Here is a 14,662-nt window from a genome sequence, read left to right on the forward strand (position 1 = left end):
TAGAGGATGAGGGGTGGGCGATGAGGAGGGTGTGCATTCCAGGCACAAGGATTAGCCAATGCAAAGATTCCCGATGGACAAATACAGCTCTTCCACACTACAGAGCCTCCTCAGGGAAACCCCACAATTGTGGAATCGTAACGAGCTCCTTTGTGCCCAATTTAACAGTTGGGGAGTCTCACCTGCCCATCAAGCACGCGCGCGCACACACACACACACACACACACACACACACACAGACACACACATGCACACACACAGATACACACAGACACACAGATACACACAGTCCGTGGCACCCTGGTGGCCTGGGAGCCTGGAGCCCTGTGGTCTCCGCTGGTCCCCAGCTAGCCAAGGAGCTCTGATCACTCCCATACCAAGCACTCCCACTTGCACGGAGTTTGGAAAGGCTTCCACAACCCTTTCTGCCCGAGGTTACAGGAACAAGGCAATGTAGGATTTGCGAGAGGGGAAAGCTGAAGCTCAGTGGGGTCTCCATCGGGGCATCGCCAAGGCAGGGCCCCCAGGTGCCTCCCTCAGAGCCGGGGCCCTCTGAGGCGCTGGGCTGGGCTGGGGGCGAGCCTCTGCTTGTCCAGCTTCAGACCGCCCCCTTTGCTCCACAGATCGCCTTCGTCCCGGCTGACGCGGACTTTGAGAGCTTCCTGTCCCCGAAGGCTCTGGGCACCGCCGAGAACAGCATTCCTGAAAAGAAGGGGTAGGTACCAGGGCCAGGGCCTCCCTCTCAACAACTCCCAATCTGTTTTTAATGAGCCCTGGGCTGTACTCAGCCCTGCCCCCGAGTCAAGGTCAAGGGGAGAAACCCTTGGCAATAGCTGAATGATAAAAATCTCACTACAAAGACCAAAAAAAAAAATTTAAAAAGTAGGATGTGTGTTTGAATCCTAGGATCAGAAATAGAAGGGACCTTCGAGGTCAGCTAGGCCAAAGGACTCATTTTCAAGAGGAGGAAGCCAGGAGATAAGAAGTGATTTATTTGCCCAAGGACACAGGTAGTGAGTGGCAAAGTCAGAATTTGAACCCAGAACTGCTGGCTCCAGGCTAACATTCCTTCTACAGCAACAATGAAGGAAGACAGTGTTTTCAACCCTTCCTGGGGAAGTCTTCAAATCAACAAGCATTTATTAAGCTCCTTCTGTATGCCAAGCACCGGGCTAAGCGCTGAGAATGCAAAGAAAGGCACAAGACAGTCCCTGCCCTCAGGGAGCTCCCAGTCTAAGGGGAGAGACACCAGACAGACAAGCCATAGACAGGACAACTTGGAGATAATCAAGAAACAGAAGACACTAGCATTAGGGGGACGGGGGAGGCCTCCTGTGGAAGGGGGGATTTTAGCTGAGACTTATAGGGAAGCCGGAGGGCAGAGACAAGAAGGGAGAGCATTCCAGGCAGGGGAGACAGCCAGGGGAAACGCCAGGAGTCTGGAGATGGGGTGTCCTGTTTGAGGGACAGCCAGGAGGCCAGACAGGCAGGACACACACCTGGACACCACAGCCGCCTCAGCATTTGTCCCAAGAGAACGCCTCCTGGCCCCATGGGCAGCCACTTCCTGTAAAGCCACACAGAGACCCAAAAACCGGACAAATACTCACACAGATTCATAGACCATTGGAGAAAAGAAGTACTAGGATAGTGGAAAGACAGGAGACCCCACTCACAGTGGGGCAGATGGGTCAGCACAGGAGAGAGGGGACGGGGAGACCTGGAGACCAGTCCCAAGCCACCCCACTCACCAACAGGGGGATCTCCCCTCTGGGGCCACCTCTCTCCATAGGACTCAGTGTGAAAATGGGGAAAACCCCAAAACCCTGGACTTTGCTCTGATTCTTACTAGCTGTGTGAATTGAAATCACTTCAAACACTTGATCGACGAGCATTTATTAAGTGCCTACTGTGTGCCCAGGACTGGGCACACAAATACAACAACCCTCCGGGCCTCAGTTTCCTTAGTTGTCATAATCCCTGCCTAGTCACAGGGCTCTTTGAGGACTATGGGAGTGGTCCACTCTTCTTCCCATGCCCCTGTCCTCCCTTCCCCAGCTCAGCCTTTCCTCCTCTCTCCTCCAGTTCCCAACCTCCTTACTCTAGATTGGAAGAAGATGAGGCCTCAGGGCAGAGCCCGGCTGACTATCGCCACATCCAGATGAAGGTCTTTGGCCCCGGGGAGGACCAGGGCGTTCTGTCAGCCCAGAGCCTGCCCCAGTCCGAGCTCCACGCTGGAGGAGAAGGAAGGGGCCCCCGCTCGGAGCCTTCCACGGAGACGACCGTCGTGGTCCACTGGAGCCCGGATATCGGGGAGGCTGAGAGCCACCAAGGTCGGCCTGAGGCCAGGTGAGCATCCTAGGCTCCCATGGGGCACTGGGGTGGGAAGAGGCACGAGATGGGAGGACACCTGTGAAAGACCCTCTGACCCAGGTCAGTCAGAACAGCTGAAGGAGCTGGGGGGTGTTTATCCCGGAAAAGAGACGGCCCAGGGAGGATATGAGAGCTGGCTTCCGGGAAGCGAATGGCTGTCCTGTGGGGACGGGATCAGGTTTATTCTGCATGGCCCCAAAAGGCAGAACCAGGAGCAATTGGGGGTGGGAGGAAACAGTTGTAAATATACAAATTTAGGCTTGATGCAAGGAAAAACTTTCTAGCAGTTAGGGCCATGCCCAAGTTGAATAGGCTGGTCTTGGAGGCAGTGAACTCCCCCAGCTGGAGGTCTTCCAGAAAGGCTGGGGACCACTTGGTGAGGATGTTGTGCAGTGGGGGCCTTTGGGGGATAGATTGGGCTAGATGACCGCTGAGCCGCCCAGCTCTGAGATTCCACATATGATGCAGATACCAAATAGGGCAGAAATCAGCTAGTCAGCCCCCAGCCTAGTGATGGAAGGCCAGTGACTAACTCTGGGGCCGGCTCTGGGCCTGCCCTGTGGAAGAGATGAGATGGAAGGATGCAGTATTTGCCCTCAAAGAGCTGACAGTTTAGTTGGGGAGATAGCAATAGCAGACTCCAAGAATGCTGGAGATGGATGAGACCCTTAGAGCTTCTGGTGGGAAATGACTACTATTTGTGAGGCTTCTGGCAGAAAACGAGGCACTAAGGCAGAGGGGCATTGCAGGACTTCTAAAGTTCTGTGAGAACAGCCAACAAGAATCACAGGGGATCGAGGACCTCCCCTCCGACAAGGACGGATGGTTTCTCAGCACCTTGCGTCGTCTCTCCGCTGGGTGGCAGGTGGGCGCAGCACTTAGACTTTTCTGCTGTAGGCCACCTTGAATGGGCTGGAGGAGCATCAGTGTGGCCTCCACCGGTGCCACCAGGAGAATACAGTGAGGGAGGGGCTTTGAGGTTAACAATGAAGAAGGAGGAGGATGCGTCAGAGGTTGGGGGGGCATGTGATGGAGGAAAGTACCCATGGGACCTCACCAGGCACGAGGTTCTGCTCCCAGAGCGGGCAGCTGGACCCTCCTGGTAGGATTACCTTCTGACGCACCCAGAAATGATGTTCTGGGTCCGGGCAGGACAGACAAAGGCAAAAATAAAAAGGCTGCTTACATTCTATCAGGAGAGAACACTCACACTCACACTCACACTCACTCACACACACTCACACACACACATCCGTTCCAAACACAGGCCAAGTTAAACATTACCTACACAAACAAGGTCATTTTAGGGGGAAGGGGCACTAGCTCATGTGGGCAGTGGCACGGAGCTGAGCTTTGAAGGAAGAGTCTGAGAGGAGGAGGTGAGAAGGGACGGCACACAGGGCCCAGGCATAGGTGTGGAGGCTGGGGAGGAGAGTGTACAGGGGCAGTTTGGCTGGAGGGTTTGAGGGGGAGTGACGTGCCTGAGTCTGGAAAGGCAGTGGAGGGTCAGATTGGGCAAGGCCCTGAATGCCTCTCTACAGAGGTCTCTAGTTGTTCTGGAGGCCAGGGGGAGCCAGTGGAGACCTGGGAGCTAGGAGTGGCATGGTCAGATCTGTGCGCAGCTGTGTGGACGATGGGCTGGAGAGCAGAGTCTGGAAGTCGGGAAACTGGTTAGGAGGTCATTGCAGTGGTCCAGGCCAGGGGTAATGAGGGCGTGATTACAGTGAAGGTCCTTGAGGTCGGGGACCCTTTTCAGTTTTCTGTACCCTCAGTGGCTCACACAGTGCACGGCACATAGAAAACACTTAAAAGTTTGTTGATAGATTGATCACAACCCCCTCCATTCCTATGGGGGTGATGGGGGTGGGGAGAGAGGAGAATAAACATCTATGAAGCACCTACTATGCACCAGGCACTGTACTAAGGTTTTACAGATATTATTTCATTTGATTCTCACAACCCTGCAAGGTAGCTGCTGTTATTACCTCCATTTCACAGTTGAGGAAACTGAGGCAAACAGCATTGAAGTGACTTGCCCAGGGTCAGATGGCTAGTAAGTGTCTGAGGCCATATTTGAGCTCAGGTCTTCCTGACTCCAAGGCCAGCTTTCTGGTCTACTGCTGGTGCACTAGGATGGGATGAGGATCAAATAAGATAGAAAATATAAAACGATTTGCAAACCTTCAAGTCTTATACAAATGCTAATTGATATTATTATTAGACTTTTGATGGATTTCTTTTTTTGTCCAACTTGATATTTTGTTTTTCCCAATTAGACATAAAAACGACTTTTAACACTCATTTTTTGAAATTTTGAGCTCCAAATTCTCTCCTTCCCTCTTCTGCTCCTTCAGTAAGAAGGTGAATGATTTGATATTAGTCACACACGTGCAGTCATGCGAAACGTAGCTCCTCATCAGCTGTGTGGTGAAAGAAAACACAGACCAAAAAAAAAGAAAGAAAGTGAAAAGAGTGTGCCTCGATCTGCTGTTGGACGCCATCAGTACCCTCTCTGGAGGTGGAGGGCATTCTCCATTATAGGTCCTTAGGAACTGTCTTGGGTCATTGTATTGCTGAGAAGAGCTACATCATGTTTAATGGATTTCTATGATTAAAAACACAACACACACATACTCACATACACATACACACACACTCTCACACACATATACACACAAACTCACACTTACACACACTCACACACATCCATACACTCACACCTTCACGCACTCTCATACACACATGTACACACAAACTCTCTCTCTCTCTCACACACAGACACATAGACACACACACACACATACACACGGTCCCCCTATTGGCTCACCTTCTGAGGCTGAGTCTTCCCTTAGCTGGGCTTGGCCTCAGACAGCACCCCAGTCCACTGAGGGATGCTCCTTTCCTCGAAGTTTTTCTCTGGGAGCTTGGGCTCCACTGGGAGAGCTTGGGTCCTTCCCCATGTCCCAAGGAGGTATCAAGCAGGCCATTGATGCAGGATTCTCTGAGCCAATGGTGGTGGTGGTGGAACGTTTGGGGTTTATACTAACATTGGTGTGGGCCGTTGCTCCGGGATTCTGCCGCTGTCCTCCGCCGGTCTCCCCTAACCTCTCCTGCTCTGTGGCTTTGCTCTCCACAGCCAGATGACTGGTCCCCAGATCACTGCTGCCCCCCTGGCCTCCTTTAAAGATGAGCTGGACTCCAATGGCAGTGGCAGCAGCAGGAACCCATCCCCTCCGGAGGGTGAAGAGCCCTGGTCCGAGAAGGCAGACTCTCAGCCCGATCGCTACCCTGACTTTGTTCTGATCGATGCCACCGGGGGCGATGAGGACTCCCCAGGTCCCAGCCAGGGTATTTCTCCAAACTTCTGGCCTGGGCCCAGGCCGGGGCCAGCGGATCCCAAGGAGGCAGCTTCTGAAGGAGGCCTTCCTGACCCGGTGGAGGAGTCTGAAGTAGCCCCGGAGGAACCTGAGGAAGATGAGGAGGATCTGTACTACGGACTGAAGGATGGGCCAGGTGGGACCCTCGAAGTTGAGGAGCTGTTTGACTTTGAGCCAGACTCCTAGGGCCAGAGAAGGGTTTTGGGGTCAGCGGTCCTCACTGGGTTCCAGATCTAGCCTGGCCTCCAACTCACTGTGTGACCTTAGCTGAGTCACTTTCCCTCACCTCAGTGTTCCCCATCTATGAAATGGAGACATTCATAAATCACAGGGTTTCTGTAAGAATCTCCTGAAACTGTGGATCAGAGAGTTCTTTGAAAAGTATTGAGGGGTTATTTACATATAATACATATGCAGTGAATGTGAGGGATTATTATGACTCTCAATATGCTTCTATTGATACATGAACTCATCCATGTGAGCAGTCCGTCCACTAATGCTGATTGAAACTCATCCATGCCTTCTCATCACGCGTAGTTCTTGTCTGTCCCTTGGCATATACACTCTACCGGCAGGTCAGTTTTGAACTGGAAGGGACTAGTTACGTGACTGACCCAGGGTCACAGAGCTAAGAGAAGATTCAAACCAGGCCTTCCTGATTCCAAGTCCAGTAACTAGGGAGGAGGGGGCCTTTCTCTTGTGCTAATATTTCAGGACTCAAGCTGTCTACTCAGAGGTATAACTAACCTGGAACGGCTCTGGCTGTGCCCAGGTACCACTGGGAGAGGGTGTGTCTTCCCTGAAGCCTGCGTAAAGGCCGGCAGAGGGCCAGTGGGGGCTGCTAGGCTCAGAGGAGGAGAATGGGGGGAAGCGTGCTCCCCTCAACCATATTGGCCCCCGTATCAATGCAGTTTTATTTATAGCATTTACATAGTGCTTTATTTAACACACACAGCATTTATACTGTACTTTAAAAATTCACAAGGCATTTTACAAATATTATCTCATTTGATCCTCACAACCACCTTGTGAGGTAGGTGCTATTATTCTATTTTGTTGATGAGGAAACTGAGGCTAAGAGGAACCAAGTGACTTTCTGAGGGTCACACAGACAGTAAGGCTGAGGCAGGATTCAAACTCAGGTCCCACTTTGATGCCTAGCTGCCTCCTTCTAAGGGTCCTTTCCTGTTCCTCCACTTCCCAGGACCCGTCTTTGGCACAACTGCACCAGAACGGGGCAAACTACCCTTGACCCCCATGACATAAGATGCCCAGGGTCCAGGTGATGGTGGTGCCTAGCAGTCTCAGAGCATCCTGAGGCTCTCTCCCTTCCTTCACCCACCCCTCACCTCCAGATTGGTCCCAGGTGCTGGACAGGCTCCCTCAGTGGGGCTCTGGGTCCTCCCCTCCTCCCTTTCGCTTTTGACCAGCCACACTCCTTTTTTCATCATCCTTGACCTCAATGACATCATTCATTTACTGTTAATACTATCAACCAGCTGTTACGGTTTTTTGAGTGTGTATAGAAGTCATTTGAAGGCGCAGTATAATCAGATTGGCTGAACCAATTAGCAGTCAGGAGACCCCATCCCAGCCTTGACTCTACCAGTATCTAACTGTGTGGTGTTGGCCAATTCACTTCTCTATGGGACTCAATTTCATAACTTCACCATCTGTAAAGGATGGATTGATGGGGGTGGGGTGGTGATGCGAGAAGGCGGAAGACAGACCTTAGAGTGAGGAAGACACAGCTCCGTTATCATATACAAATAAAATGGGATATGATTATGCCTTAAGGAATGAGGAAGGGGACGGCTTCAGAGACACCTGGGAAGACTCATCTGAACTGATGCAAAGGGAAGTGAGCAGAACCAGAGAACAATTTACACAATACTACAATGAAAACCTCGCAAGTAAAGACGTGGGTTCAAACCCTGCCTCCATGTGGTGCGAAGGGCCAGGAGGGGACTTTGGGGAGCACTCCCTCCTCCATCGGTATGACTCACAGCATCTCTTGCAGCCCCTCAGGGAAACGCGTCAGGAATAGATCCAAGAGCAGCTTTCACCAAATTTCACTAAAGAAGCACCCCTAAGCGACCACCTGTCGATCTGGAATCATGCATTAAATTAGGCTTCCTTACCTTATGAAGCTTGGACTTCAGCTTTCTTTCAGGGGGTGGGCAGATTAGAAGAAGGGGTGGGGAGGGGCTGGAAGGTGACCGGTTGAGAAGCAAACATATTCCAGGAGGAGAGTCCCTGCTGATAGTGCCAGCCAGGGGACATTCAGTGTTGGGGCAAATGGTCTCTCATACCCCAGTAACCCCAGAGAGTACCATGGAGTCATAGCACAGCCCAGGAGACCTCATTCAACAAACCCTTCAGGAACACCCCAGGTACATGGAGTGAAAGCTCCCTGCAGGTTGATTTCAGCTCAGTATAAGGGAAAACTTCCTAACCAATCTGCCCTTGAGCAGAATGGGGCCTCCGAATCCTGAAGTGGTTTCCCCCGTCCTGGAAACTAAGGTAGAGACCACTTCTTGGAAATGTTGTAGAGGGAGCTCTGGGTAAAGGAGAAGGGAATAAGCGTTTATTAAGCACCTACTATGTGCTAGGCATTGGGCTAAGTGCTTTACAAATATCTCATTTGATCCTCACAACAATCCTGGGAGGCAGGAACTGTTTTTATCCCCATTTTATAGCTAAGGAAAGTGAGGCAGGCAGAGGTTGTCGTGTGTCCGGAGCCACAAAGCTGGATTTGAGCTCTTGCCTTCCTGACTCTGAGCTAAGTGTTCTTTCCACCGTGCCACCTAGCTGCCTATGAAACATGAGGGTCTTTCTGGGTCTAAGATTTTATTGTGTGTATTTTTTTTTTAATTTTGGGGATGTTCCAGTATCCTCAGCACTGGATCATCAACTATGTCCCATCTCAGGTCTCTTGTTGGCAGGTAACACTCTTTGGTTCACACATCCTGGTTATGTGTCATCTTCATTTTACAAATGAGGAAACTGAGGCATAGAGAAGTCGTGGGGAAGGTGGAACCAGGATGCCATATATAGCCATGGAGTCACTGCTCGGGGTCCATCCCAAGAGAAAGGGGGCACCCCACACTTCCATAGAGAGTAGCAAGGCTACTCAGTCTCCTTAGACCAGTCTTCTCATCTATAAAATGAGGGGGGAGGGTCAGACTGCTCTCTCAGGTCTAAGGCCCTATGCAGCCTTCTGGGGAGGGAGGAAAGGCCCTGTCTAGAGAACACTCTTCCTGGTTTGCATCCTTCTCTCTCCTGAAGTATTTCTACCTCTGGGAACCGAATCTCTGGTGAGGAAGTGCAGTGTTGCCTGTTATATATCTTAATAAATGTTTGTCGATTGATTGATTGTTAATGAAGGCATTACATTCCAAACCTAGGTGTTCACAATAGTGACCCTGAGTTATCACTGTGGTACTGAGAGAAAAGACCAGAAATGGAAGAAGAGGGACTAGATTTGAGTCCTGATTCTGATCTTAGCTGCGTGGCCTAGGGCAAGTCATTTTATCTCTCTGGGCCTCTTTGTGATTTTATCATTTATAATTTTATCAATTTTATCCTTTAGTCATTTTCTCTGTCTTTCCTCTTTGTAAAAGAGAGGGTGGAATTAGGTGACCTTGGCAGTCCCCTCCAGCTTCAACATTCTGTGAGCCATAATTCGATACAAGTACATTTTTCTTCCAGTATAATTCATGGAAGTGTTGAATCCCTCCAACAGGGCAGATAGCCGCCCATCCCATACCTTCTCACCTTGTGTGACTTCTGTTTGTGCCCTCCTGGTTCCACTCAGTGGGCTGGGGTCCTTCCTCTATATCTTTGTATCTTGTCTACATGCCAATGGAGGCCATGGGTTAGACACCAGTCCTTCCTGGTTCTCAACGTGGAACCGGTCCACCGCCCTTTCCATTCATAAATCTTTTCAGGCATCTTTTATACCACTTCTGCGCAATCAAAGAATCCCAAATCTGACCTTAAGGACTGTCTAGATCTAGCACAACTCCCTCGTTTTACTGATGAGGAAACTGAGGCTCAGAGGGGTGATGATTTGCCTGACCCTTGATTCTCATGCTTTATGGCCAAAGGCCATCAGAGGAAGAAAACTACTGCCAAAAACAAACGAATAAACACATTGCTTAAGAAGACAGGAGAATATCTCAGGATCCTACCCAAAGCCTTTCCTGACTGCCCTTCTCAGATCACCTTGTATTTACTCACCTGTATACATGTTGTATTCTCCTTCTAGAATGGAAGCCCCTTGAGGGCAGGGACAGATTCTTTTTTTTTTTTCTTTTAATGTGGAAACTTCACTCATGGGGGATCCCACTTATTTCCACTGACATTGTGTTGAGTTATACAAGCTACTAAGGATAAATGGAGAAGCAATAAATAAGAGACAAGGGAATGAGGTTTGGGACAGGCATGAAGAGGGCGTCGTTTGGTGCTCAGGGCTGACACCAATGGTCCTCTGCCACACTTCTCTTACTGAGATGCATATCAGTTACTTGGGTACATGTCACATGCACTAGAGTGTAAGCTCACTGAGGGCAGGAACTCTGTTGTTTTTCATCTTTGTATCTCCAGGAAGGGCCCCACACCTAGTAAGCTATAATAAAATTTTTGTTGAACTGAACTCACTACTTGACCCTGCTCAAATTTCTTCTCTGCTCTGAGCTTCAGTTTCCTCATCTGTAGAATGGGGATAACAAAGCCTGTCCTACCAAACTCATAGGGCTATTCCAAGGGATGTAAATGATAAAGTGCCACACAAATCACGCCACTTCCATCCTCTGAGACCAAGCAGAGTATATCTAAACTTTATTTCTAGTGGCTGCTCTTCACACACTGGGTATCTCCAAATTCACAGTTCAGTTTTAAACTTCTAAAACCAGACAACTGCCCTAAGACTTTTGGGACACCCTGAATTGGAGGGCAGCTGTCATGGTCCACTCCAAGGATTCTCTTCTTTCAGCTATGAGCCTTGCATGGCGGGGTCTTTGGTCTTCTCCCCATCCTGGTCACTCTTTTCTGGATGCTCTCCAGGTAATCGGGGTCCTTCCCAAAACGGGGTGCTCACAATTGAAAACAATACACACCAGTCATCACTTTGCTGGGTGGGTCATCCCTGCTCACCCCTGAGAAAAAAGCTTGTAGAATGACAGAGACAGAAGCCACGTGGGGTGTCATCTGATGGAGCAGTGTATCTGACCGGGAAACTGTGCTATCGCATCCTTGACGAAAGATCGAGTCATCCAACCCCCAAGGAAGACTTCCACCGAGGGAAAATGAACCTCATCAGAGATTCCTTTCGACTGTGTCTAGGAAGGCTGGGAAATCTCCACTTTGAAGCTTGGGCTTTCTATGGTTTGGAAAGGCCTGTGACTCACTTGTACTGGCAACTGGGGAGTTGAGCACTGAGTTTGGAAGTCATGGGGGCTATCACAGCCCAGATTGCACCGAAAGGCGGGGGTCTCAGTGGTCTAGTGAATCCTATTGAATCCTTGATGTAGAGCAGAGAGCCCTAGGCTCAGGGCCAAGAGACTTGAATCCCAGTTCTGGATCTGCCCCTAAATTACCAGGTGGTGCTAGGTCAGCTGGGTGGGGCAGTGGATAGAGTGCCAAGCCTGAAGTCAGGAAGACTCATCTCCATGCGTTCAAATCCAGCCTCAGACTCTTACTAGCTGTGTGACCCTGGGCAAGTCACTTAACCCCGTGTGCCTCAGTTTCCTCATCTAGAAAATGAGCTGGAGAAGGCAATGGCAAACCTCTCCAGTGTCTCTGCCAAGAAAACTCCAAATGGGGTCACGGAGAGTCAGACACGACTGAAAAACAACTGAACAGCCACAAAACTGGGGCAGCCACTTTCCTTCTCTAAGTCAGATTACTCCCCTTTGTAAAATAAAGGAGCTGCAGTAAATGGTTTCTAGGGTTCATTCCAGCTCTGACATTCTAAGACACTCTCCCGTTCTAATGTCTCTCCCAGCTCTGATGTTCTCTACTCTGAGGACCCGCCCAGCTCTAACATTTTGTGTTCCGACATTCTAGGTTCTAACTAAGTGCCATGTAAGGACCCAGTACCAGGTACTGGGGGGTGGGGGGGGGTTTACAAAGACACAGAAGAAAAAGTCCCTTCCCTCGAAGAGCTTGCAGTCTGAAAGAGTGGAGAAGACAGGTACACATAAATACAGGTAAATAATAATAAATAAGAAAATTTCAATTAAAAATAAAGGTAAATAAAAATGCGGATAAACAACAATACAAGAGATGTGTCAAGGCTGCCTATGATTTATTTCCAAGTGAGTGGTACAGGCAAGGAGGTCCCTGTGGGCTGGGGTGATCAGGGCAGGCTTCCTAGAAGGGGAGGCAAAAAGTTGATGAAGCTTACAGACAGCTCCTGCTGTTTTTCTCTGCCAACCTGAGCTGAACTTTCTTTCCTTCTTCACACCTGCCTTTTCCCCAAGGGTCACTTTCAGAGACGTCATCCAGGGTTTGTGTTGAGGAGAGATGTCAACATTGCCCAGATGGAGGCCTGTGTTTACAGCCAATACAGATGGTGGCTCCTTCCTTGACTCTTTGGGACTCAACACTCTAAACAGAAGGTTCAGGAGCCTGGTTCTCCCAGGAGGCTCCAGGGCAACCCACAAGGCTCAGATCTACTCCAGCCTGGGGCTCTGCTCCAACAGTCTTTCCTTCATTTATTTGTTTCTAAAATGAGGCAGTTTATCTTGGGGAGGGAAGAGAGGAGTGAGGGGAAGAAAATTTAAAACTCAAAAGCTTATGGAAGTGAATGTTGAAAACTAAAACTACATAAATTTAAAAAAATAAAATAAAACGAGGCGGTTGTACTCCATGACCTTAGAGGTCCTGATGAGTCCCAGATGAGATTCAGTGAAGTGGGTGGTGGCCAAGGAGCCCTTCTGGCTTGAGAAGAGGTCCACCAGAGGGTTTCTGGGCAGCTGCTTAAACAGATGTGCCCTCAAGCCTACTACAGCAAATCCCACAAAGCCTAGAATAAAGGGAGCCCAGGAAACTCAAGAGATTCAGTCTAAAGAGTGGAAGCTCCCCACTTGCCCCTCCCTACTGCCCCTTACCCTAAGTAGGGAATAAACAGCAAGGGACAGCTGCCCCCTCGAGGCCACCATCTGGGGAAGAAACTTCTGCAGAGGAGAGACCAGCCATCCCTACCAGCTGCTGACCGACTGCCCACAGACGGGGCAAGAAACCAAGCTAGCAGCAGGGCACCCCACGGGAGAAGTGGGAGGCAGCAGGACGGTGCTCCAGCGGGGTGCTGCCCCTGCCAGGGGTCCTGGGCCTAAGTGCCTGGTGGTGACAGCTGGTCATTGCTGGTAGTGATAAGCAAGGCGGGCCCCTTCTCCACAATGATCTCTCCCCTCAGGGATGGCTGTGGGGGCTGGGATGAAAGCAGAGCTAGTGATCTGGAGGGCATTGCTATTCCGAAGGCTTTTGGGTTCAGTGTCCTGGGCTGTTCCCATCAGGCTCTGAGGGGAGACAGTGGTCAAGATGGTGGTTTGACCTGCTTGGCCCATACCGCCTTCTGTCTTCCTCTCAAGGTGACTTGACGTCTCACCTCAGTTGGCCTGCCTTCCACAGGCAACAAAGGGCCAGGATTCACCAATGCTGGTGCCTTAGGAAGGACAAAGACAAGGTGGCCACATTCCATGTTGCTCCCAGTGAGTCCGCTGGTCCATTGTCTCCTGCTGGATTTATGATGGATGTCAAAGAGCCCTATGATTCACCCAAGAGACCCCACTCTCAATAGAATGAGAATAGAGACTGTTTTTGTTGTTGGTACTAGGGGTGGTGGTGGTGGTGGTGGTGGTGTGTGTGTGTGTGTGTGTGTGTGTGTGTGCGTGCGTGTGTGTGTCCCCAACACCCAGCAAGGTACTTTGCACATAGAAGACTATTAACACCCATAGGATTAAATCGAATTTTCTATTCCCTAAGCTTAACAGCAGGTCAGAAGCATTGTTTTGACATAGAAAGGCCGGATACTCAGTCAGGAGATTGACGCAGTAATATCTGATAGTTCACTCTGGGCCCCAGAGAGCCCATTGGTCTGAGCTGATCTAAGGACACAGGTCTCTGGATGTATGGTGGCTCTCCAGCTGCCATCATAACACTGAACTGAATTACTGAACGTAAGAGCTGGAAGAGAATTCTCTTCATTCAGTTCCTTCTCCATTTCATAGATGAGGAAACTGAGACCCAGAGAAAATTAAGTGCCTTGCTCTGACCTCAGTTCTAGTTCTTCCCATCTCAATGTAGCTGCCTGGCAGTTCTGAGTTTTCTTTGTTATATTTATGTGTTTTTAGTTTGTTATTTGACCTTGGCACTCTTGGGCCAGTCACTTGTCCTTCTAGTCAGCCATCTGTGAAATGGGCATCCCAAGGCAGTGAGCCCTATAGGCCCCAGGCTAAGGTCCTCAGGGATGAAAGGCAGTGCAGGAAGCAGAGCTGGTACCTGGGTCTATGCCTAGCTGCTGCTGTTGTGGCCTGTGATTAGTGATGGGGAACCCAGTTCACTTACCTGGCCAGGCCTTCATCCCCTTTCCTAAAATCAACCCAATCCACTGTTTTTTTAAGCTAAGCACAATAGACAACCAAGCCCAATGGAAAAAATGGAAAAAACCCCTGCCTGACAGGTGATCATAAAAAGTGAAATAATGATTATACAAAATTAAGTAGCTTTTACACGAACAAACTCAAAGCAACTAGGAGAGAGGCTGTTGATTGGGGGAAAAAACCCTTTGCATCAAATTATCTCTGATGAAGATCTAACATCCAAGACATACAGGAAATTAATACAAATATATGAGATCATGAGCCATTCCCAATAGATGGGTAGTCAAAGGTTATGGACACGCCATT

At 49.8% G+C, this 14,662-nt stretch overlaps 1 protein-coding gene across 1 annotated transcript in view; it reads left to right on the forward strand.

Moving 5' to 3' along the window:
- Positions 1-6,058, forward strand: part of BSND (barttin CLCNK type accessory beta subunit) — an 11,150-nt gene extending 5,092 nt beyond the window's left edge. The window contains exons 2-4 of the mRNA XM_027852715.1: positions 624-715; positions 2,086-2,349; positions 5,510-6,058. Coding sequence (XP_027708516.1) covers positions 624-715; positions 2,086-2,349; positions 5,510-5,936 — 783 coding nt within the window. The 3' untranslated portion in view covers positions 5,937-6,058. The remainder of the gene's footprint in view (positions 1-623; positions 716-2,085; positions 2,350-5,509) is intronic.
- Positions 6,059-14,662: the final 8,604 nt, after the last annotated feature.

Source organism: Vombatus ursinus, unplaced genomic scaffold, assembly GCF_900497805.2.
Source record: "Vombatus ursinus unplaced genomic scaffold, bare-nosed wombat genome assembly UNPS02009824.1, whole genome shotgun sequence".
NCBI classification, from domain to species: Eukaryota; Metazoa; Chordata; class Mammalia; order Diprotodontia; family Vombatidae; genus Vombatus; species Vombatus ursinus.